Source organism: Lissotriton vulgaris, chromosome 3_1, assembly GCF_964263255.1.
Source record: "Lissotriton vulgaris chromosome 3_1, aLisVul1.2, whole genome shotgun sequence".
Classification (NCBI taxonomy): Eukaryota; Metazoa; Chordata; class Amphibia; order Caudata; family Salamandridae; genus Lissotriton; species Lissotriton vulgaris.
The window spans coordinates 1,037,346,727-1,037,371,526 of NC_141689.1; the positions used below are offsets into that span (position 1 = coordinate 1,037,346,727).

Below are 24,800 nucleotides of genomic sequence, written 5' to 3' on the forward strand. Positions count from 1 at the left end.
GACACGAGGAATGAATGAAATACAACGGTACAGATTCCTAACCAGGGTGCATCGGGGTTCGTCAGATGACCACAATTCTGAAAGTCGCATTTTTGTGCAAGTGAATAGTGCTAGTCTTGGGGTACACCCAGCGTTTGCCTTCGATCAAGGCGGAGGCTAGCCTGTATGTAGCACACCGAGGCCAGCTACCGAAGGAGGGCAGCCTCTAAGGGCACCCCCTCGGTGCCTGCCGAGCAGGTACTTGCTGAGGTCAGTGCATGGGGAACAGCAAGGCATTAAGTGGACCGGGTCTTGCTTGTGCCCAGCACCGGCAGTTCTACACCAGGTGCCGAGACGGGTCCCTATCGGGCTCTCCATTTGTGCCCTCACCCTCGGGGAACACATAAATGTTAACTCTGCGGCAGTAACACCCTTCACTGCTTTGGGTGTAACTTCGAAAAGACTGTTTATAGTTCTTTCACTGTCTCATCATTTTGGAACGAATGCATTTTCAATATTATATACAACGCAGCCATAGTTATTGCTTATTTTTCTTTGGCAGCTAGCAACCATTGGCAAAGCCAATAGTACTGGCTTGTTGTAAGTGTAATGTTGCTTGCTTTATTATTTATCTGGATGCAACGATAGAAACAGCAAAATGCCAGATGGGCAGCAGACTAAGCTACGCACAGATTTTTAGCTTGGGTGTTTTTAGGCCATGCCCTTAATTACATCGGCCACAGCCCTTTAAGAGACCCCCCCAGTGGGTTCATCCCACTTAAAGCCCTGGGGTACAGTGCGCTGGCTCCGGTGAGACTTGCTCCCTCGCCCCCTTCAGTTTACAGCAAAGACCTGGGCAGAGGACAGTCTGCGTGGCACGTGATGGCTCCCTTAGGAGGGACTACCATCGGTAGGGCACCCCCCTCAGTTTCCGCAGAGTACCCTGGCTGAGGTCAGCGTGCGGGGGATGCAGCGAGCTGGCTCCGCGGTCCCTGGCTCGCTTGCCCTCTTCAGTTTACAGCAAAGACCTGGACTGAGGCCAGCCTGCACGGAATTTAGACCGCATGGCTCCCTTAGGGGGGCCTCCCATTCTTAGGGTACAGCCCGGTGTCTGAAGAAGAAAAGAGGAAGCCAGCACGCATGGAATAACCTGAACTGGACTCCCTCGTGACACACTGCACACCAGCCATTTTGAGAAAATCCGGGTGTAGGCCGGACTTCGTGAGATAATCGGAACCTGCCTCCTTAGTGAAGCATTGCCCACCTCAGGGCACACCCCAGGGACGCTTTAAGGCATGAGAAAAGTGGGCAACTGGTCATGGCCTCCTCCTTCCAAGCCCCCCCCCGCCTTTTGCTCAATTTCAGCCTTTCACAAATATTTCAACAGTATATGGCACCACATGGCTTCAATTACCAGATAATGGGTAAAATACATTTGAAATAGGTCCGACCATGGGCACACAATATATTTTTTGCCCAGGCCCCCAAAATTCCTAGAGGCACGTTGCTACACCCTGTGTTTATTTCCAAACAACTGGGTTAAAGTCGGCCTACATACAATACTCTGAGCCTGGCTATCTTGTGACACTTTGCCCTCCTCGGGCTAACCCCTCCATGTCGCAGAAGATCCAGGTTAGGGCAGGTGCCCCTCAGGGTTCCTTATTCAGAAATCCAGGACTGGGTGGCCAACCTGCATGAAAACGCCAACCCTTGCTTCGTGCACACGTCAGGGCTGTGGAAGGCCTGTCTGCATGTCAAACTGGGTGGCCAACCTGCAGGATTACACCGAGCCTAGCTTCGGACGGCGCAGGACACTTCCCTAGGGCGCCCACGCGCCTGGGCTGTGGAAGGCCAGTCTGCATAGGTACCCCCAAACCTGTCTCAGGTTTTAAGGACTGGCCCCCTCAGGATACACCCTCGGTACCCGGTGAAAGCCTGGGCTGACTGCCCATTTCATTGCACCATTTTGGTGTCGGAAAGCAGCCTGCACGTGTTACCCTGAGCCTGGCCCCGGTGTTCCCGACTGCCCCTATCAGGGTACACCATCAGCGCCCGGAGAACACCTGGGCCGAGGCCAGTGAAATCCCCCGAGAAGGCTTGGATGTGACGGCCTGCCAATTACAGGTCACACTGTCCATGTCAGGGCAGCCTGCATGTCAAACCCCTAGCCTGACTACGGCGTTGCCAACCGTGCCCTTCTTAGGGAACGCTTTCTGTGTCAGAGGGAGAGGGGCAGAGACTGTGTTAGATACCCAGAGAGGGCTCCTGTATAATTATCTGCCCTGCTCTATGCCCGGAAAAGACTAGGGCTGAAGTGAGCCTGCGCCTCATACCCAGAGGCAATCCTCATGAAATGCCCTGAGATGGCCTGTCCATCTCGGGGCTCGCTTTAGGTGTCAGAGGGCAGTCTGCATAGGTTACTCTGAGCCTGACTGGCTCCATCAGGGGGCCCGGAGAACACCTGGGCTGAGGCCGCCCTGCGTGACGTGCCCTGACAGGGCTTCGGGGTGATGACCTGCCCCGCTCAGGGCACAGTTTCCATGTCAGAGGGCAGAGGATAAAGGCAGCCTGCATGGGATAAGTACACTCAGTCTGTTTCCTGTAATATTCACATGCTGTAAATCACATTTCCCACATGAAAAGAGCCCCTTCTAAGGGAGGGTAGCCCACTTTGTCTTCATTTTATCGAAGGGCACCGCCACGCGGGGTTTACGGGTGCTCAGAAATCAAAAGTGTTTATTTTTCGGCCGCAAATGTTGAAAGCACGAACTGGTCTGGCAGCTGAGTCCATGCAGAGGGTCATGATGTACAAAGCCGTCTTGGCGAGGAACACCACGGTGAGAGTCCACTGGTAAGATCCTGCATGGACCTGGATGAGAGGGGAGTTATGTCCTAGCATCTATGGTGGGCATTGAGAAACGTAAATATTAAGCAAAACGCGAAAACACAGGAATAAAACAGGAAAATACATAAAGTAAAACCAATACAAAGAAACTGTGAGCGCGCACAGACATGCACACACGTGATTACACGCATACATATGAGAGATTTGGGAGGTACAATACAAGTTGCTAGACCATGGAAACATTATTTTATTACTTCTAACCTTATCCCCTTTACTGTTAATATTTGCATAACGCAGACCTCACTGAATGGACACGTTGTTCTCGTTTGACCAGTTACCACAACACATTACAACAAGCATTAAAAATACAATAGGTCTCGCCTTTCATTAAGTTGAAGCCATTTGTTTTGCTATACAATACCATTAGCAAAGCAAATGGCTTAACTTAATCAAAGGCGAGACCTATTGCATTTTCAATGCTGGTTTAATTTTATCATTATGTATCAGGATGGTACAGAGAATTCTCACGATTTAATGGTGTAGTACCATATTTTGAAACTGGTTATCAGTTGGATTTGTACGAAATGCAAGTAACAAGTTTAATTCTGACTTGGTCATGTGGACTTTATATCCTCTTGTTGAAAATTTAACAAAACTGATTTTTTCAAGTCGAGATGAGCTTTAGCTATCAGTCACTCAGGAAAAGGTAAGTCAATGACATGTTCTCCATACCCCTTCCAACTCAACCAATACATTCCCTCTCCAACTTGACAAACAAATGCTTTTTTTTTTTAAAGTGCTGCATACCGACCGCTCTTTCCCTTTAATGGTGGCCGCGCCCCTTTCTTTAGACGTGGCTCATCAAAGGAAAGGGGCGCGGCCGACATTAAAGTGAAATCGCCACATGGGCGCTTTTACAAAGCATTTGCAATGCAATTGGTCTCGCATTTACGAGAGTTTTGTAAATGAGAGGCAGATTGCGTTGCAAATGCTAGTTTCACTTAGAGGCTGAGACTGTGGCTCTACTGGCAGAGAGCCTGGACCACCGAGGAACTCTAGGCTTATAGGGCCCGTTTATAGGTGCTACTAAGCTCCCTGGGGCATCTACAAATCTCATGGTTCCCGTAGGTCAAAGCATGTTTTATAAATTATACCTACAGTTCATCTGGGTTTTTTCCCAGAGGAAGCGTGTACAACCTCTGATCAAAGATAGGCTAAGGGAGTACCTGTGGCGGAAGCACCTAGAGTTGTAAGGCAGGTAATCTGACTGACAGGTTTTTAGATCACAAAAATATGCCGTCTGGGGAGGCACAGGTGCCGCGTTGGAGTACCGACGGAAAGAGCGGTGCTTCACCTATGTCCTGAGCCGCAGCCAGGTGGGGTGAGGTCTCTACATCTTACAAATCAGTTAACAACTGAATTTGTGAGAAGATACGGAACAGTACACCTAGGAGGTCCAGGTGACTTATATACCAGTATCCACGTTGTTCATTTTTAAAACACTATTCCTTTACACTTTGGTTTTTGTTTGCAGTAGCATTAGTCGTTATGATAAGGTCCTGAAGAAAGCAAGGCTACTTGGCCCCTATTTGCTGAAACATGTTGACCACGTTCCACTACTAGACAGTTTATACATTTTCCCTGTCTTGGCTATTTTTAATATTGGCATTGGAAGCTGTATCCAATTAAATTTAATCTTTTGCTTCCTAAACCAATTTTACTCACTTTTTCCTTACCCCTTGGTATCACATTGTTCTTTGCACTGCACTTTTTCAATTTACCCCGTCATTAACATCACTCAGATACAATTAGATTCTTTCAACAGAAAGTGACCCCGCCCTGCCTACAAATAGGACCGTGTACTATCTACTAGGCCCCTTCCTGATAGAGATCAGACCAGGTGATGTGTTGGTCCTCAGAACCCCAAATGATGAAGGGCGGTTCCGAGTGGTGACTGATGGGTGTTAGAGACTAGACACTGATCTGGCTCTTGTCTGTTTCACAAAGAAGATTTGTTGTATGGCTAGTGGTAATAACACTCAACCGTTATCCAAACATTCCTTTGTAAAATTCTTGACCCTCTGGTACCTTTGTTGTAGCGACTCTTGCAGATAAGCAATATGTTTTCATTGTATTGTGAGAAATGATGGGAGAGGGGGGAAGGGGAGCGGGGCGAGCTGTGGTCTGGACTCTTTACAGTTAAGTTGGAGGGTTTAAGCCATTAGACTGCCTGTTGATGCGAGGCCGGGCTGCTGGGTGCTGGGGGTGCTGTATGGACATTGGTGCGCACCAGCAGGAGTGCTAAGAACCACAGAGGTACATTATTTATTATTTTCCAACTTGACTGCCCTGCTGCGCTCACATTCAGTTAGATTTGGCTGTTATAGAGAATTGAGGATTGCAGGCCATTCTTTGTGCACTATAATTTGGTTTTTTGAAAAGTGCATAATTTCTATTACCCAGTCTGGAGCGCCCCATGATAGTGACATTGGTTACATGCACAAAGTAATTACACTGAGACGGGGAGGGGCTGGCGGCTTTTTGCTTTGACTTTACAGTGAGACTGCATATTGTTGGCTACCTTTGCCCCTGTGTGTACTCCACTGAGTTTGGATAAAGGTTTTGTTTGGTGGGGAGGGGGGGCATGAAGGGGATTTGAGGGAGAATTTTTGGGGAGGGCCTATGGGTCTAGAGAGGTTCTGATGGGGAGTGGGGTTGTTGGGGATGGGCAGGCGTGGGTGGGAGTGGGGGGGTGGGGGGCACTTTGAAGTTCTAATGGCACGAAGAGGGGAATGTTTGCAGTTGCAGGGTGTATTCTGTATGTTACCTCACATGGCTGGGACACGACACAATGTTGGGATGTCTGCACAGGCACTTTTAACGGAACAGGCACACAAACCGCAGTAGATAGGATGCCCACATCTGGGCATAATTCGGACTCTCTCAAACTGATGACCTGGAATGTCCGGGGACCTAAGGACCTAAGGAAGGTCCGGAAGGTGTTGCAATACTTTGCGAGACATGGCGTCGATGTTGCATTGTTACAGGAGACGCACTTGCACCCAGACAGCCGCACACTTCGAAACAGGGGCTTTCAGGGGAACATTCACGCAGCTGGGTTTACGTCACACGCCAGGGGTCTACTCACGTAGGTTAATCCGAAGACTCTCCTGAGGATGACAGCTCTAGAGACTGACAGAGACGGGTGCTACACTATAACGAGGTGCAGTGGTAGGGGCATGGTACTCTGCATAGTGAACACCTATGGCCCTAATTATGATTACCCGGATTTCTACACAGAGTTGGTGGCCAAGGTAGCAATTCACTCGGGGGGGGGGGGGGATGTATTCTGGGGGGGGCGACTTCAACATGACTAGACAACCGCACATTGATAGATCAGATGGTTCCGACCGTCGTCCCTCGGCTTCAGCTAGAGTGCTAGAGACACAAATGGTCAGGCTGGACTTATGCGACGTGTGGAGGCACAGACACCCGACACAAGGGGGTTACACTCACTACTCGGCCCAACACAACATTCATACCAGGATAGACTATTGGTTTGCGACAACACGCCTTACCCGGTCGATCCAGACCTGTACCATACTCCCACATACATACTCGAACCACTCTCCCATTTCATTGACGTCAACTGTTGCGTCGGGGTGTATCCCGCCGTTTGCTTGGCGCTTCCCCCCATATTCACTGCTGGATTCCTCTTTCAGGGAGGAGCAGGCAACGGCCATTGTAACATTCTTTGACTCCAATGTGGGTTCGGTAGACTCGTTTCAGACTATATGGGAGGCGTTCAAGGTGTATATCAGAGGGATCACAATATCAAAGCACTCTGGGGTCTTCAAATCGATTAGGGGCAGGCTCCGTACATTAGAAGCAAACCTTATGGAAATAGAACAGAAGCGATTACACGATGATAGCGAGACCCTTGCCCGCGAATTAGCTCTAACGTTGCGCGAATACGACGAGGCTGACTCTGAAGTCAAGCATCTAGGTAAATATGCTATAGCCAGATCGTACGGTGAGGGAGAGCGCCCTGGCACGGTGCTGGCTCAATTGGCTAAGCGAAGCAGGAGCAGAATGTCGATACCTATTATGAGGTCCTCACTGACTGAAGAGCAGCTTCCGGTCGCACAGGTTGCGGAGAGCTTCCGGGAGTATTACACAACACTGTATGCCTCGAGAGGCCCTACCCCAGAGGAGCGCATTCTTGATTATCTCGCCAACATAGAGCTCCCCTGGCTCTCTAACAGGCACCGCGAGTTCTTGGCACGACCGATAGAGCGAGAGAAAATCATGCTGGCACTATCGGCTATGAAGGCTGGTAGCGCGCCGGGAAGCGATGGTCTCATTGTTGCCTTCTACAAGGCTTAGTCGGAATTACTGATTCCACATCTGCTTACCCGTTGCGAGGATATGGCAGATACTATGCCGCCTACTATGCGAGAGCTATATTGGTAGCTACCCTCAAACCTGGTAAAGACCCGGGGAACTGCGCTTCATATCGCCCCCTGTCACTATTGAACGTTGATGCGAAGATATTTGCTAAACTCATCTCCAATCGCCTCGCCCCCATGGTTACCACACTGGTGGTCCCGGAACAGGCAGGCTTTGTCCCTACTCGTAATCTCACGTTTAACCTTAGGACGGTTTTTGCGTCGTTTCAGCATACACGCCCGGAGGTCTCTGCGGTTGCAGTCTCTCGACATGGAAAAGGCCTTCGACTCTGTCGAGTGGCCTTTTCTGAGACAAGTCCTGAGCCGTATGGGTGTGGGAGAGCCGTTTCTACAATTATTGGGTACGCTGTACACTGCCCCGACTGCCCGTATACGAATAGGTTCTCTCATCACGGACCCAATAAGGATAGGAAGAGGCACGAGGCAGGGATACCCCCTCTCCCCTATATTATATGCTCTAGTAGCAAAGCCACTGGCCTGCGCTTTGCGAGAATACCATGGTCACAGGGGCATTCAGTTCCCCACATATAACTTAATCGAATCCACGTACGCGGACGATATCCTCTTATATATCAGGGATCCGGAGGTACACTTGTCTGCGGTGCTCCGCGAAGTGGTCCTATTCAGCTCTCTCTCGGGCATTCATGTTAACCGGGAGAAGTTCCTTATGTTCCCTCTCACACCTTCTACACGGCCATTCGAACCGGAATACCCCATCCAAAGGACCACGGACGCGGTACGGTACTTGGGGATCAGACTTCACACGGATTCCGAAGTAGTATTACGGGAGAACTATGGGAAGGCCGTCTCGAAACTGGAGGAGAAAGTTGATAAATGGATAGCCCTACCACTATCGCTGCTGGGGCGGATCTCACTGATGAAAATGATTGTGCTGCCGCGCTTTCTGTTTTTATTTAGGAATATTCCAATGGTGTTACCGAATCACTTCTTCCTGCAGCTACGATCGTTAATGGTTCGACTGGCATGGGTCGGAAAACAGGCTAGAGTCGCATGGAAAATACTGGTGCGTCCGTATGCGTCAGGCGGACTGAATGCGCCCGACCTGGAACTTTATTATCGTGCAGCTCAAAGCGCACACGCTTACCATTGGATACATGGCCCAGTGGACATCCCGCACATTGAATCGATAATGGCGGACCCTACGATCTTGCCTACGCTGCGGTCAAGACCCCGAGACCGAAGAACGGGCCTCCTGGATTCCCTGAATGCGGTCACACATGCATGGCACCAAATGATAGACGCCCAAGCGTGCAGCCTACTATACGCCCCTAAGGCGCACATAGCTTGGTGTACATGGTTGCCCCCATGTAGGGATAAGGGGGTTGTGGAAGCTCTGAGAGGGTTACAAATACATACCATGGGTGATCTGTTTGCTGAAGGTAAAGCCCGCAGCTGGAATGAGATTGAGATCGATGCTGGTTCCCATTCCCTGCTGTCGCGCTTCCAATTTTATAGAGTGAGACACGCTCTCAAGGCCCTATTAGGGGAAGATATGGAGGAACCCATGGTAGTTACATCTTTTGACTACATTATCAACACTAAGACCCCTACTAAACTGATTACCAACTTGTACCGTATTGCTCTCTCTTAGAGAACGGAGGAATATGCCAAGACGAAGCTAGAAAGACAGGCTGACTTGCAAACAGAACTAGGGGAAGAGATATGGCAGTATTGCTGCACGAGTACGAGGAAGAGATCTCTGAATGGCTGTCATAGACTACTGCACTTTAAATATCTAAATAGAACTTACTAAACCCCTGATGGATTACATAGATATGGTTTGAGGGATAACTCTACTTGTGAGTGGTGTGGGGATCAATCTGCTGACTTTATACACGTAGCCTGGTCCTGCCCAGATATCCTAATGTTCTGGCACTTAGTGTACAAAAAAGTAAACGAGATCACGCAGCTGACACTGGCCCCTGACCCCTTATTAGCCATATTGGGCTATTCCAAGCCCCTACGCCCAATGTACAGGAGACTGGTTGATATGGCCTTTCTTCTGGCAAGAAGATGTCGCCCGCAACTGGATGCGGGGACCAGCCCCTACACTAGCACAATGGTCCAGGGAAATGACGTATTGCAGCACGCAGACAGAGCTATATAACGACTTACTACCACCCCGTAATAGGCCCAAAAACTTCTGGTCCATGCGCGCGACACTACGGAGGATGAGGATGCTAACGGACAGACAAGTGAGTGGGGGCGCCCTGACTGGGACTGTTGACGCCAACTCACAGACGGATTAACACAGATACACCACGGGCTGGGAGGTGGAATGTTCTCTGGTGGAGTGACCAACGGGTGCTTTCCTAGACGATGGGGAGGTGGTCAGTTCATCTGCAATAACTGGGCTCCCAGTTGTGAGGCATGGTGAATAGTGCCTTTTGTCATATACAAGTGATGCTTCTTTTACCAATATACTCCTAGCGTTGTGTTTGTGTACGCATTCTGTATACCTAATTTTGATATGGAATGCCCCGATGATTGTGATGGTTGTACATTTCTCCAAAATGCCAATAAAATAATTTTTTTTTAAAAGTTCACAAAAAAATGCATGCAAGAAACGAAAACATTTAGCTAAACTACTGGAAGATTTCATGTACAGTATCTTTGCAGCATCATTTAGTAACATGTTGATGTATGTTAGTATTTCCCAAAAATATTCAGAATTGAAAATCAGTGTAACTAGTTTAAATACGAATATGGAAAACAACAATAAACAAGCATTGGCAAAGCTAGTGGGTCTGAAATTGATGGTCAGCCTTTTGGTTTTGTCAAGGCGTGACTTGTTTAGGCATGGTTTTTGTAAAACCTTAACAGTGTGGGAGCTGCTGGCTCCTCACCATTCTAACAAGCATTGGCAAAAGCAAAACAAAAAAATGTTGGTCTCAGCCACATTGCTACAGTGGTTCTAGGCTCTGAACAAAACTACTTTGTGTGCCAATATGCTCCTTCTAAAAGAGCAAAATACTGTCACTTACAGGAACTCCAGCTGATAGACAGACGGAGAGAGACAGAATAAAAAACAAAACAAAAGGTCATGGTTAACGCCAGGCCTAATTAGAGGCCCAATTATTAAAGAAAGTCTCAAAAGTGCATCCATGGTATATATCCTTGCATTAAGTGCATATGTACAGTTTGCATGAGTTCACAAGAATTTACAGAAGTAGGCCAAGAAATAGTACTCCCAGAAAATATTTGTGAACTGCATTTTAGCATGAGCAAATATGCAGGTGTAGATTTGCTTATGTGAAAATCTGAATGTTTTCAAGTTCCCTTTTCCTCCAACCACTTTTTTCCCAACCCTGGAAGAAGTTTTAAGTCTGCCACTGTCAGTAGTAAATTTCCAACCGTTCTCAGTATGGGAAATGATTAGAGAGGAATTGTTGAAAACCCTTAAAACATGCACGTTAGTAGGTTTGCACATACTAAAAAGGGCATTCCAACCCTGGAACTATTTCTTACCACAACCTTCAGCCCCAGTATGTAGACCTGCAGAAACATAGCAGCATAAGGGAATTGCTAGTATTCAAACACTACTATGGTATGAACCCTGGCATAATCAGAGAGGCTTTATCAGAACTCTTATATAATGAGATTGCTGCGTAATTTGTTGCCGCATTACATGGCACAAAGGGGACAAGTGGATTTTGTTACAGGACAAGTAGATTTATTAAGCAGCCTGCCCCATGGACAAGTAGATATCTTATTAAATTCCACACCCCTGGTAACTGAGTAATGCTGATCCATCTACAGCATTCTATCTTATGCTCAAAGGTCATAATGTGGGATGGCCCTGAACATATCAAGTCTGTATTATGTCAACATACTGTTTTAGGTGACCTAGACAGACTACTTAAAAGGGCACTACAAAAGGTATAAAATGCATCAAAACAACGTTACACAGGTAGGTAGACTCACAATGAGAGAATATCTCAGTTGTCAGTCTCACACATTGAGAATATCATAGCAAAGAACGCAAATTTATATACGATGAGAAAAAAAAAACATTCATGCCTGCACACTGAAATCAAGCTATGCCCTCTAAAAAGTATAGCCACCTTCAAGAACTAATAGATTAGGGGATAGGTGTTTCCCTGTACTGGCAGTGAATGACTGGAATGCTCTCCCCATAAATATTCCCTCAGTGTAGGACCACCTAGTTTTCCAGGAGATGCTGAAGCACTCTTTATCAACACACTCTAAATAAACAAGCACATAATTGACCGGACACAGACAGTCAGCTTACAAATCACAAACAAGACTGCAGCAGAACCACACACAAAATACATAACATCCAAGCAGGTAAGTTAGGTCTCTGCGCTGAAATGGTGAGGAGAGAGCGTGGCAACCAGACAATATACAAATTGCAATATACAGTTTTATCCTATCAAATTAACTTTCAGCTGTAAATAAGTATAGTTTCATTTGGTTTTCATCTATTCTCCACTGGTTACTCCCCAATATCATTGTCTCACCAACTCTGCCCACCGCCATTCCACTAATTCTACCCCTTGTGGCATAACACTACCTCCCAGAAACAACGTCCTTGCATTTAACAGACTTAAAAAGCTCATGCAACATGAGGCATAAGTGCACTTTTTAATATAACGATTACAATGACACTATGGTCTTGCGCTGCATAATAACCACAATCAGCAAGTGAAAGTACAGCAGAAGAGCATGAAGGCAAGAGTAGGGACCAAGATCAGTTGTTGGAAACAAAGGCTAGGAGGCGCAAACTAAGAGGCTGAAATGTGTGTTGGGGGAGGGGGGGGGGGAGTGAGCTAGAGAAGCAGAAGGACAGAGGAGAGAAAGTTGGGGTAGGCAGAAGCAAACAGCTGAATCACACAATTGCAAACAAGGCGTATAACAAAGAATTGGGATAGACAGGAGGGAGGACAATGGCGAGGATAGCAGGGACACCTGAAGAGGGAGGAAGGTGAATGTGTGTGTACCAAAAAAAGAGATCGGCACCCACTATATATTGTTTCTTCAAATGGCATCTAATCTCGTCAGAAGTCATTTGATTACAAATGCTGGGTTCAGACATTATTTAGTAAGCGTGGCTTACTTCCAGAATGTTCAAATTCATTTCATTTTTTTTCAGACATGTCATATGTCAAAAATTCTTATTTGCCAGTATACAAAATTGTTCACATCAACGTAGCCAAAGCGTTTTGTCTCCTTTCCTCGAGATTTCTTCAGGGCTTTGTACTTTTTTTTTTTTTTAATTGAGCAAAATGAGTAGAAATCTAGACTGTCAATTCATTACAAAAGAGTGACAGCATGAGATAACAATAATGCATCGGATAATTCAGTACAGAAAATACAAAAAAGGCAAAAGAGAAAGCATTGTTAACCAATACAAATACAAAATACAACAAGCATTTGCAATGCAATAGGTCTCGCAGCATTAAAGTTTGAGTTATTGGCATTGTGTATGACAATGCGTTGCATAACATTTTTAGCATACTTTGAATTGGTGAGCAGTTTGAGTGCTGTTGCTCACAGCTGTTATTATTCACGCAGTCTGTAATACGCATTGGCAATTATTGTTACAATCAACAATATAATCATTTTGCTGTACCACACGTACAGCTGTGTGACGTAAAAAACCAAAGCTGTTTCATAAACGACCTGCAAGCAAAATAATCCAGCGAACTGGCATTTCTCTTGGAGGCAATTAGGTGTGTTAGAATTCTGATTTTAAATTTAAACTGAACATCTCATTATGAGGTTAAAAGCGTTTTCATACCAAATCACAATTTCGACTGTTAAAAGAAAAACAGCGACTTTTCAAAATACTACAGAGGCTGAAAATAAAATAACCATTTGAACTAAGGAAGCGCCCAGCCTTGCAATATTTTTTAGGAAAGATTTTAGGATCTAACCAGAGCAAAGAAAATGTTCCATAATTGAGTGGTCATGTTCCTGCTTATATCTCGGTAGAAATCGTACGACTTGATTAGCGAGCATTTGCAATGCTCTCATACGAGAATTATGCCTTACATGGGTTTGGCACACTTGTGCACAGGTGGCAGTATAGGGTTACCGATGATGTAATGGGGCCGCAGGTCAAGCACGCCCTGGCGTTTAGAAAGTGGTGTCACCAGAACCCTGGGAGGGCATAAAATGACCCCAATTCATGTGTTACGCTACGAGACCTAAAAACAACTGCTGTAAAAAACGAATACAAAAGATTGCTTTACATATTTAATGCATGTGTGAGATAAAAAGCTGAACGCTTGGTGACTGTATTTTTCATATGCATAACAGTCCCTCATGCACATTAATGCAAGCACCCCATAGGAAGCAGAAGGACGTACCACGCGGCTAAGCGCATGAGGTTACACTGTATTATTCCTCTGGTTGGAACCAAAGGCAACTTTAAGTACATTGTAAATAAAAAAAATACAAAACTGGTAACAATAAATACTATAAAACTATGGCAAAACTAACAGGTCTGAGACACAAAGGCTGGCTAATTAAGGAAAGCACCTACCCTTTGATACAGTCCTGTTTTTGTTTCTATACCAAATAAAGATAGGATGGCAAGGGTCCTTCTTTGGTTTATATGACATAGAAAGAAAGGAAGTACTTTAATTAAGGCTTTCTTGCAATCAGGCCTTCATTTGATATAGGGAAGAAAGAGGACCGCACTGAAAGCAAGTGAGCTTCACTACAGCCCACCTTTCGTTTCCATGAAACGGGGAAAAACTAACGCCTGCTGGTAGCACGCAGGTAGGAAGGGACGAGCGAGGGGAAACAAGAGGGGTGTCAAAACAGCAGAAAGTAACGCAGAGGAGAAGGCGGGAGGAGAGAGGAATACGCAGCGCACAGAAGCCAAATGGACATACATGTGGATCTCACAAGTACAACAAACCCCTACAATAGAAATACATGTACATAAAACTAACCTTTGGTGGGGGCGGGACTTCCGTCTTGTGCACGAAGCCCACTCCTAAGAAGACGTGCGCACGCAAAACGAAACCTATCGTGGGGCGGGACTTCCGTTTTGTGAAGCCTGCGCCCACGGAGTGCCTGGAGGAGCACCGAGGGAGAGCCCCGCGGTCGGAGGCTGCACAAGTCCGGAGTGCCGGTGACCGGTGAGCGGGGAGGGGGGGATGCATTTATGTGTGTGTGTGTCTGTGTGTGCGACTGCGGAGGGGTGGGAGGGGAGGGGGGGGGTTGATGTCTCTCCGTGCGTGTATGTGTGCTTGTGTATGTGTGTGCGCATGCGTGCAGGGGAAGGTGTGTGTGTGTGTGTGTGTGTGCGATGGGCGTCTCTGTATGTGTGCGTGTATGTCTCTGTGTGTGCGCATGCGTGCAGGGAGAAGTATGCCTGTGTATGTTTGTTGCGCTTCCGAGGAGACAGCCAAATCACCTTTTGCGAGATGCGCGCCAGGTGCTGTCTCCTGGGAAGCTGAGTCAGTAACAAAAGATCTCTGGCGAGACACAGCGCTTACGCGCTGTGTTTTCGCTACGAGACCTAAAAAAAGGGTTTCAAAAGAGAAACTACATAAATAAAGTCAAATCAATTCAAATCAGATCAAGAGGGACATCTTACATTAGAGTACCAATCTGAAATTGGAGCCCAGATCTGGGCACCAAGAGCTCTGGATTTTCTTCCTCTCGTACTATATATAGCTACCTCCTGCTTGTATGTGGCAAGGAATCGGCTAAGCCACATCTGAAAAGTGGGTGCATCTGGATCCTTCCATCGGGCAGCAAGTATAATACGAAGGACGGCGGTGCCTAAAAAGACAATCCTGCGTTCCTCCGCATTATAACCTAAAGATTCATCATGACCCAAAAAGATATAAAGTAGCTGAAGTTCTAAGACTCCGACCAAAAACTTGAGCCCAAAATCCCCCAATCATTGTTTGTAAAATATCAAGTTTGGGGCAATCAGCAAACATGTGAATTAGATTTGCTTGACCCTGTCCACATCTTGGACAGCTATCATCTGTCCGCAAACCCCAAGTGAAAAGCTTGAACGGAGTATAATAAAGGTTATAGACAGTTTTAAGATTGGGGGCTAAAAATAATGTTGCTGAGAGTGCCAGGGAAGAATCGATATCCACATCTAGATTTCCGAGTTTTAGTGCCCAAGCTCGCTCGACACGATCTAGGTCGTCAACAGAATATTCAGAAAGTGTATCATATAGAGTTCCTATCATGGTGGAACGTTTCCCAATAATAGAAAAGAAGTGAAAACTATCTAGATTGATGTTGAGTGTAGAGTTACGAATACTAGTAAACACTTGAATGTATTTTAGATAATCTGTAGATGGAATAGCGAATCTCCGCTGGAGCCCTTCAAAGGATGGGGACATATCTTGTCCAAAAAAAATCACCTAGTGTGTAAATGCCAAGATTCTCCCATTTCCGGGAGATGTTATCCTTTAGACAAGCCGGTAGGATCGTGCTATGCCATAGAGGAGTGTATTTAGTGAATTTAGGAATACCTAGATGTTTAGAGGCAAGTTTCCATATTTTCCATGAATCTCTAATCACCTTAAATTTAATCTTTTTGTAATATGACGCCTCAACTTGTCTCAAGAATAACCCTTGGCACATCACCTAATCCAAGTTCGAAAATAGAAGGGATATGTGAATCTATATTGGTCGGAAGGATAGGTTTAATATTAAAAAGCGGGCCCATTTACTGAAGCAATGTTGACCAAAGATATAGTGTCAAATTCGGAATACCAAGGCCTCCTCTATGTTGAGGAAGAGTCAGTAATGGTAAAGCTCTCCTAATTTTCCCAAAATTCCATAAGAACTTGGATATAGTGGAGTCTAGTATTTTAATAGTGCCACCATCAGCCATCAGGGGAATGGCCCGAAACAGATAAAAGTATTCTCAGGAATATATTCATTTTAATATAGTTCGCCCTCCCTATTATAGAGAGGTGTAGGTTGTCTACCCTCCTGAGGTTGGTTTTTACTTTTTTGATCAAGGGATCAAAGTTAAGCCGATTGATTTCCTTCACCTCAGGAGATATATTTACACCAAGATAGGTTGCATTTTTAACTTTATAAGGGCTATCATATGAGGTATTGTTTGTACACAGAACCATGGTTTTATCCCTGTTTAGGGAATACCCAGAGTAGGATCCAAACAACTGGGTAATTTGTTCTATTTCAGAAACTGCGTCGGCCGGATTAGTTGTAAGCACGGCGACATCGTCGGCATATGCCAGAATTTTAGTTGAATAGGGGCCCACCTTAACTGGCTGGATTACAGGGGCGGTAAGTAGCTTTAAAATTAATGGATTAATAACCAAAGCAAATAATATCGGAGAGCATGGGCACCCCTGCCTCGTGCCTCTTTGTATCTCTATAAACTCCGACTCAAAGCCGTCGATGGAAAGTTTGGCCCTTCGATCAATGTATAAAGCTTTTATGGCTTTAATAAAGCCGAACCCAAAGTTGTTAAATTCCATGATGTCCCATAAGAACTGCCAAGATACACGGTCAAACGCCTTCTCAGCATCGAGTAGGATCATCGACATCTCTCCCCCCGTGGCACCCATGATGTCAAATAGGGAAATGGCTCTGCGAGTATGATCAGTCGTGCCCCTCCCGGGTATAAAGCCGTGCTGCTACGGGGATACAAGATGTTCGATGACCCCACTCAGCCGATTTGCAAGAATCTTGGCATATAGCTTTGAGTCGGAGTTTAAGAGAGAGCTAGGCCTATATGAAGATGGAACCTGAGGGGGTTTCCCCTTTTTAAAGAATATCGCTATATTGGTATTTTTCCAAGAATCTGGTGATGTTGAGTGGTATTGTACCCCCAAAAACAGATCTAATAGGTAAGGTAATATCTACTTGCCTAGTGCCTTATATAGGTCCAATCGAATTTTGTCGGGACCAGCGGCCTTACAATTAGCGAGGTCCGAAAGTGCCAACTCAAGCTCCGTGATTGTAATTTCCCTTACGAGGTCTTCCTTAACTGATTGATCGATTTTCCTAATTAACTCTGGTTCATGCAGCCAGTCATTGAGGAAGGTTTTCGTATCTCTGGTAGGCTGATGATCGTCTTCTCTTTGATAAAGCTTTTGATAGTATTTTTGAAACAGACCTACGATGTCCTGGGTGGAAGAGTATTGTCGTCCCTCATATTCAATGCACTTTATTTTATTATAGGTTTGCTTCTGTCGAGTTCTAAGGGCTAACTGTCTCCCTACATTTTCTTCTGATTTATAGATATTATTTTTATTAGCTTGATATGTTTCAGCAGCTTTTTGAATTAACGAGCTATTAAATTCTGTTTTTAAAATCAATAACTTTTGCAGTGTATCAGAAGTTGAAATTCCTTGCTGAATCTGATTAGCATGCAGTGTTTCAAGATTAGAGAGTTCCAGATTGAGCTGAGTATTGATACTATCCTGAGCCTTTTTGCGTTTAGCTACAAACGAAATAGTTTCCCCCCTCATCGCTGCCTTAAAACAATCCCAGACAATGAACCTAAGTGCACTAAATTGATTACAATCAAAAAAGGCTTGGGCCCACGATGTTATCTGATTTATATATTCTGGGTTAGCAAGAAGCTTGCGATCAAATGACCATTGGATATTGGGTCTTTTAAAACTATCCATATCAAAGACAAGAGTGAGCGCATTATGGTCAGAAATAGTTTTGGGGGATTTAAATATATCTAATAGGGCCGAATTCTGCAAAGATGTCATGATATAATCTATTCGGACGTACTTGTTGTGGGGATAGGAAAAATAGGTAAAGCCATTATCGCTCTGCCTCAGCATATCCCAGACGTCGAGTAGATCATGACTGTCCATCAGGTGACGTACTGCCCTATAAACCTTGGGTTTGCGGCCGTTATAATTCTGGGGCAGTTGGTTATTTACTGAATCCCCTAGATCCACATTAAAATCCCCACAAAGGATAAGGGGGCCAGACCAGGAGGCCAATTCTATCTCAAGGTCGCCAAACATTTGCGGATCGTCCAAATTGGAGCCATAAAGTGAACAGATGGTGATGCCTATCTCCAGTTGGACTACAGCCCATCTGCCGTGTTTGTCAACCAGTCGGCGTCTGGCTCCCCCAAGCCAGGTTTTACCAAAATAGCAACCCCCCGTGTTTTAGATGTTTGGGATGTTGATGCAATCACTTTATACCCCGGAATCTTTAACAAACCTTTATCACTCTCAGCTATATGAGTCTCCTGGATACATCGGATGTCGACAGGGTCCTGACGTAGTGACTGAAAAAGTTGGGCCCTTTTTTTTCTGTCATTGAGGCCGGCAACATTCCAGCAATGCAATTTTAACCTCCCCATTTAAGGTTATCCCCAAACAACCCAGCGCCTTCTAGGCAGTAAAACATACAGCAGCTTATATCAGCCTCAAAATTAATATTCCAATCAAAATTCCAATTGATCAACATAAACAACAAGTAGTTCCTAATAAGTAATGAGATTCGCAGATTTCGAAGATTTCTTGTACTACTGATCAAGCTCATTTTTTAAGTTTCCCCCCCACCCTCACCCTCCCTCCACACCCCTACTACCAACCCCCCACCCCCCACAACCCACACAGGGAGGCAATTACACTCTATAAGAGTCTTTGTCCTTTAGAAAAATTTTACTCAGGATATCTGCTCTCATTGATTTGGTCAAAGAGATTCTTAGTTAATGAAATCGAGACCTTCAGTTGAAGCCTTCAAATTTCAAGACCAGCAACTTTTTTAATACTGACGCATATCAGCAATGGAACCAGGTCAGTATTGTGGTGTATGTGCATCTCCGGGTTTGGAGACTCCAAACCAGGAGACAGTGCACACACGCCACAATACTGAAGGCCTCGATTTCATTAACTAAGGATTTCTTTGGACAAATCAATGAGAACAGATAAACTGAGTAAAAACTTTTAACAGATAGTGGGTGCGGATCGATTTTTTGTATATAAATGTGTGGATGGTATTCACTAGTAAGGACCCAGGCGGCTCTACTCCCCTGATCAAAGCACCACTTCTTTATACTATACCCTACATTTAGATAGGTGCAGCATCGAGAGTCTAAGCCTCTTTCTGTAAACCGCTTGAGGTGAATGCGTGTGTATGTATGTATGTATACCGCTGGGTGTTTCAACATGTGCCACGCCCACTGGGGACTTCCACAGAAAGTACCACACCTGCCGAGGATTGGTGCAGTACATAAGTGGATTTAAAGCTTAAGGTTTGTGGTAGAAGGTTGTTTATGTTTCGGAGCCTTCTCACACAACCTGAAAGTTTGAAGAAACTAGCATGGTTAGGTAAAGGTTGGGGTGTACTGATTTGTAAGCTATGCATCCTAATTAAATTGTAATCTCACATAAATGGGGAGCGATTGTAACTCATTGAGGACATGAGTGGTATGATCCAATTTCCTCTGAAATCATAATTGTGAATATGCCACGAAGGATAGTTTTGAGGGGCAAGAGGGACTTATGAGAGAGGGAAGCTAGAGAAGCATTACCAAAGTTCAGCCATCACAATATTGAAGCATGGGCTGAGTTTTCTACAGGGCAAGGATAAAAAAAGGCTTGATGTTCGAAGATGAGTTTGCCATATGTTGATTTTATTTACATGTGTGATCATGGATAAGGAGGAGTTTTGTGGGACCCCAAGTGAAGTAACTGTGGGTGAAAGTGGAAGTCTACAATATTTAGTTGTTTTAACCACTCTAGGTTGTATTTATTTCTGTGTTTTCGTGTGAACAAGATGAATTTTGTTTTTGGAAAATGAGAGTAAAATCTCAGAATTCCATTTCTGCATGTTTACAATAATAAATCGGACAATGAGTCATCAAGTAGTGATGAGGTTCTGTGGTAGCTTTGAGTGTCATCTGAGCATGCATGGATTGAGACACCTGTTCCTTCACACACTCCAGAGAGTGGCTTCAGGTATAAGCTGTTAAATGGGATGGATAAGATAGACCATTGGGGCTCCACAAGTGATGGAAGTAGACTCAGAGATATTATTTCCAATGTTTAGATCTAGCCATGAACTATCTAGCCAAACCGGTTTTCCAAATAATTCACATATAATATACATACACTGAGCGACTTTTGGTGATCTGGCTTCATTCCTTTGTCTGTTCAACTGTCAATTGTTTAAGTGACATTGTAGCTGCCAACAATCTAAGGGTGTAGTCGGGAGATGAATTTTTTCCTTGTCCTCTGCACAAAAAAATAAAAAAAAAGTAAAATGCCTGGTACAACTGAAAGCCTAGATAGTGAACGATTTTTTTAATGAACGTTTTTATTGCATACAGAGTGGCTACAGTTAGATGGTGGCCTGTTTTATTTTCATTTTTCTTTTAATGCCATATTCTTCAAATAAAAATGTAAAAACAAAAGAAATGAACCATTGCAGCCGCATGTCAATGCCTGTTACAAACTGTGACCAGATGGATAAGAATGAGCTCAACTAATTTAGTACAGTAGCCTTAACCCTGACGCACTGTTTATGTAGAGATAGCAGACAGTATTATGCGCCATTGTATTAAACACATGGGTGAGGTCCAGTTGAACTAGAAGGCCGGAGTCCCAACCATTCAAAGCATAACATCCGGAACCTTTGACGAGGCAGTGTCAATGTCATTACACATTCCGAATTCTCACTGATGCAGTGAGACAATTAACCAGCCTTGATGTAATCTCATAGCTGTAAAGGGATACATTTTCAAATAGTCCTTGCCTAGTCAAGGAATATTTGAGATGGGGTGGTTAGTTGGACAGCAGCTCATGGTTCCGTTGTTTTTCCTATTAAGTAAGTGGAGTGATTCGACCGCAAGTTCCTTGGCTATGAAAAGCACTGCTGATTTCCCACCAGGCATCAGCAATGCAAGATACATTTGCCTTGATTATGGTTGCTGGTATGGCGTCACTGTAGTAAGAATTGATTTTTGATGATGAAGGTGAGGTCATCAATTTGAACTAATATGAAGCAATTTGGTGTATTTGTCTTCTTAGGAAAAGGCTGGATGAACCGGTTCTTGGGAGCAGAGCACGCTCACAGAAAAATAATTTTGGTATTAAAGTAGTCCAGAAATTCATTACACTTGTTGGAAGACTAGTGTCAGAGGTGAGATGTTGGCATGGATGAATTGGACGCATATGAAAACTCCAGTCAATTGCTTACTTAAGAATTTTGTTCTTTTAATATTTAGTGTAAAGGAAAACCAAGGTTAGAGGGAAATAGGCATGTTTTGCTTTAGCATCACTGTGTTTGCTACCCGAGAAAGAAGTTGGTTGTAAGTATCATCGATGGCTCAATGTTGCAATTTTGGAGGAGTGAGGCTTTTTGGGACAAGATGATCAAGACACCTGTTATGAGACAGTGTTTAACTTAAAATGAGTTACAATATCCTCAAAACCACATATACCTTCAGACCAAAAGTTGTATCAAAAAAGTCACATTTATTAAAAAAGGAAGACACAAGCATTTATATTAAAGATTTCAACAATATCATACGATTACATACATATACTTTTCTTCCAAATGTTACAATATAAAACATAAGGAGACGAATAAAAACACTGTTGGTCTGAAGGTATATGTGGTTTTGAGGATATTGTAACTCATGTTAAGTTAAAAACTGTCTCATAACAGGTGTCTTGATCTATTGGTTTGATCTATTGTACAATAATTATGAAATAACCACAGAAAGGAAACCCCCCTCTTTTGTTGTCACTATTTCCCAGTCCTTTCTGGGTCCTCTCGGGAAAACTCTCTCCTGTTTTTTCGCTTTTTGCGTCAAGAGGCATTTTTGTGTATTCACATAATTTGAAGCACTGTTTCCATATTTGTGTGACTGGTGATTAGAGGAAATGAAAGGGAGATGGGTAATGGTCCAATCAGATTACCTCTATTGGAAAGATGAAGTAAACCATGACAGGATTGGCAATGATGAGATCAAGGATCCAGCCAGCCTTGGGTGTGTATAGGAAGAGAGGTGTGCTGCTGAAGGTCACGCAGTTGGAAGAAGGGTTTTTACAGGACTGAAGAGTTTACATTTTTAATTCCCCAAGTTGAACACCGTTCTTTGACAGCATTTGGCAAGAGAAGATTTATTCCAGAATTTTCAGTTTAAAACCAGGTTGAGAGAGACGATGTGTAAGAAGGGGGTGTAAGATGGAGAGATCTAGATTGCAACTTTGCAGCAGTCAAAGAAGGGTGAAGGATATCCTTGTGTCCATTTGATTGATGATTTCTTAATCACTGCAGTGCCACCGCCAAGCTTGGATCGTCTGTACTTACAAATTACCACAGTTTTGGCAGACTAAAGAGTCCAGGACGAAATTGAAGTATCTGTTCATCCAGGATTCAGTGATGGACAGATTATGTATAACCCCTTCTGACCCTCACCCCACATATCCTAACCTACACTCTACTAGAAGACATACCAGTGGTACCACAACCCTGGAACACTGCACTCACTCATGCATTCTTTGCACCTCCTACAATTGGGTTTTATTTCCTAACAGCCCCCTTCACCCGGCTAGGCTCCATATTGCCCACATTACCATAATTAAAGCATTTACCGGTCTGCTCCAGACCCGATCTTTCATTTAGACGGATTACAAATTAATGTTTTTTTTATTATCTTTTCTATAAAGGGGAAACTGTGTCAAGTGCAATTGTTTCAATATTAACATACTGTGAATGGAGAAGTAAATCTGCTTCATAGATTTTGGAGGCCACAAGCAAATGTTGCTTTTCGGTGATGTATTGTAAACCTTGGTGGTTCAAACTTTTAAGTAGCTGGAACACTTTTTCAACGTTTAGCGAACAGGTTTGGCACCCATAGATCTCTGGATCTCATTTGCAAGTCACACAATTATTTGCACCCCAGCTCACTTCCTTCCATGTCCCCTACACTGTCACCCAACAATGCTTTGCAGCCACCCTTCCCCCACCAATCCTTACTTTCACATCAGACTTCCCACCTGGAACACTGGACCAACAGCCCAAATTAGCCACCCTAAAAAACAACCTTCTACTCAAAGGTAATTCACCAAACTTCTCCAACAACAAATCCAACCACATCATCACCCATTGCATAATACCACATCTAAGCAGGTTTCCTCAGTATAAGCCTTCTCAAATTCTACCCTCACCCCCGCCTTACACTACCATGGCTGCACATTTCAAACTGGATATGGGTTACTGTAACAAAGTGGTACTGTTTCATCTGTGACACAGTCAATCACTCCTATTCTTTTAACAACCCTATGATGCATTATACTAGTTATAGTTCACCCCTACGATGTATTCTACTAGTTATAGTTCAGCTTTTAACATTGTTAGCATGTCCCAAAAAGCACAGCATGTGCTGTTGACCTAAAACCCAGGGCAGGCTAAAGGTGCTGCACATGGTGAGTATGTAGAGTCACTACTGTTGTCTCTAAAGCTCTTGTAAAATATACTAACAACAAATGTTTTACATTCAGTTTCACAGCACCATTCCACCAATACAGAAGTTCTACTGTGTTCCAGTTTATTCCACATGCAGCCAGGACCGATGCTGGGAGCTTTTATTCTCAACCGTTTGAGTCCGCAAAGAGGGTGACATCAGAAATGATCGAAAACTTATCCCAATGAAGATTACGTTTTCTTGGAAAAGGTTTGCAGGCTGTGGGCGATATTGCTTCATTGTAACATGCAGAGGAGTTCCGAAAAATCAATACGCTCAAAATGAAAGTACAGCCCATCAGATGATGGTGTCACCTCCAAATGATGGGCAGAAGAATGGCAATGGAATACGCCTGTTACGTTGCTTGGACTTCGATGCAAATCACACGTCTTTAAGCGGCGGCAAACGCGCGGCGACTTTCATTCCAGACTGACAGCCAGACTCCCTCACCTGCTGAGCCAGAAGCTGGCGGCGCAGCTTCTGCCTCTCGCGGATCTCCTGCAGGCGCTGGTTCATGGTTGGTTTTCAGTGTCTTCTTGCTTGCCGCTAAGTTCCAAACAGGAGGCGGCGCACACGTCGCGCGTGACGGTATTACGTCACAGAGTCCCGGTGCGCACAGTACGGACAGCTTGCCGGAGACACTCATGGAGTTGATAGAACTAGAGAAGGGCTTAAGTGGAAGATGTGGTGGAATCTGGCGGCCATCTTTAATGAGCATCACAATATAGATTGCATCGCAAGCTGCGTCGATGTGGGGGAAACGGAGATCAAACTAGCGGTTTACAGGTCTCTGATTCTTGTATTTAAAAGAAACGATATATCCTAGGATTCCATAAGAAGATGTTGAACCGAAAAAAATGTAATACCGTTACGAAATAGTTATACGTGCTGCACATGGGATGTAGTACAACAGCAAATTGTATTATTTATATTTCCCAGTACTTTGACATCCATTGTTGGAGTTCGTAAACGTTCTGCTAGTTGTCTGTGTACATGGAAGTGGTGACTTAGTTGCCTTATTTAGAGAAATTCTTCCGTGTGTAAAGTAGAGATGGAG

At 44.5% G+C, this 24,800-nt stretch overlaps 1 protein-coding gene across 1 annotated transcript in view; it reads right to left on the minus strand.

Moving 5' to 3' along the window:
* The window catches only part of METTL14 (methyltransferase 14, N6-adenosine-methyltransferase non-catalytic subunit), a 205,733-nt gene extending 181,387 nt beyond the window's left edge, over positions 1-24,346 (minus strand). The window contains exon 1 of the mRNA XM_086961446.1: positions 24,194-24,346. Within this exon, the coding sequence (XP_086817572.1) occupies positions 24,194-24,259 (66 nt within the window). The 5' untranslated portion in view covers positions 24,260-24,346. The remainder of the gene's footprint in view (positions 1-24,193) is intronic.
* Between the last annotated feature and the right edge of the window lie 454 nt (positions 24,347-24,800).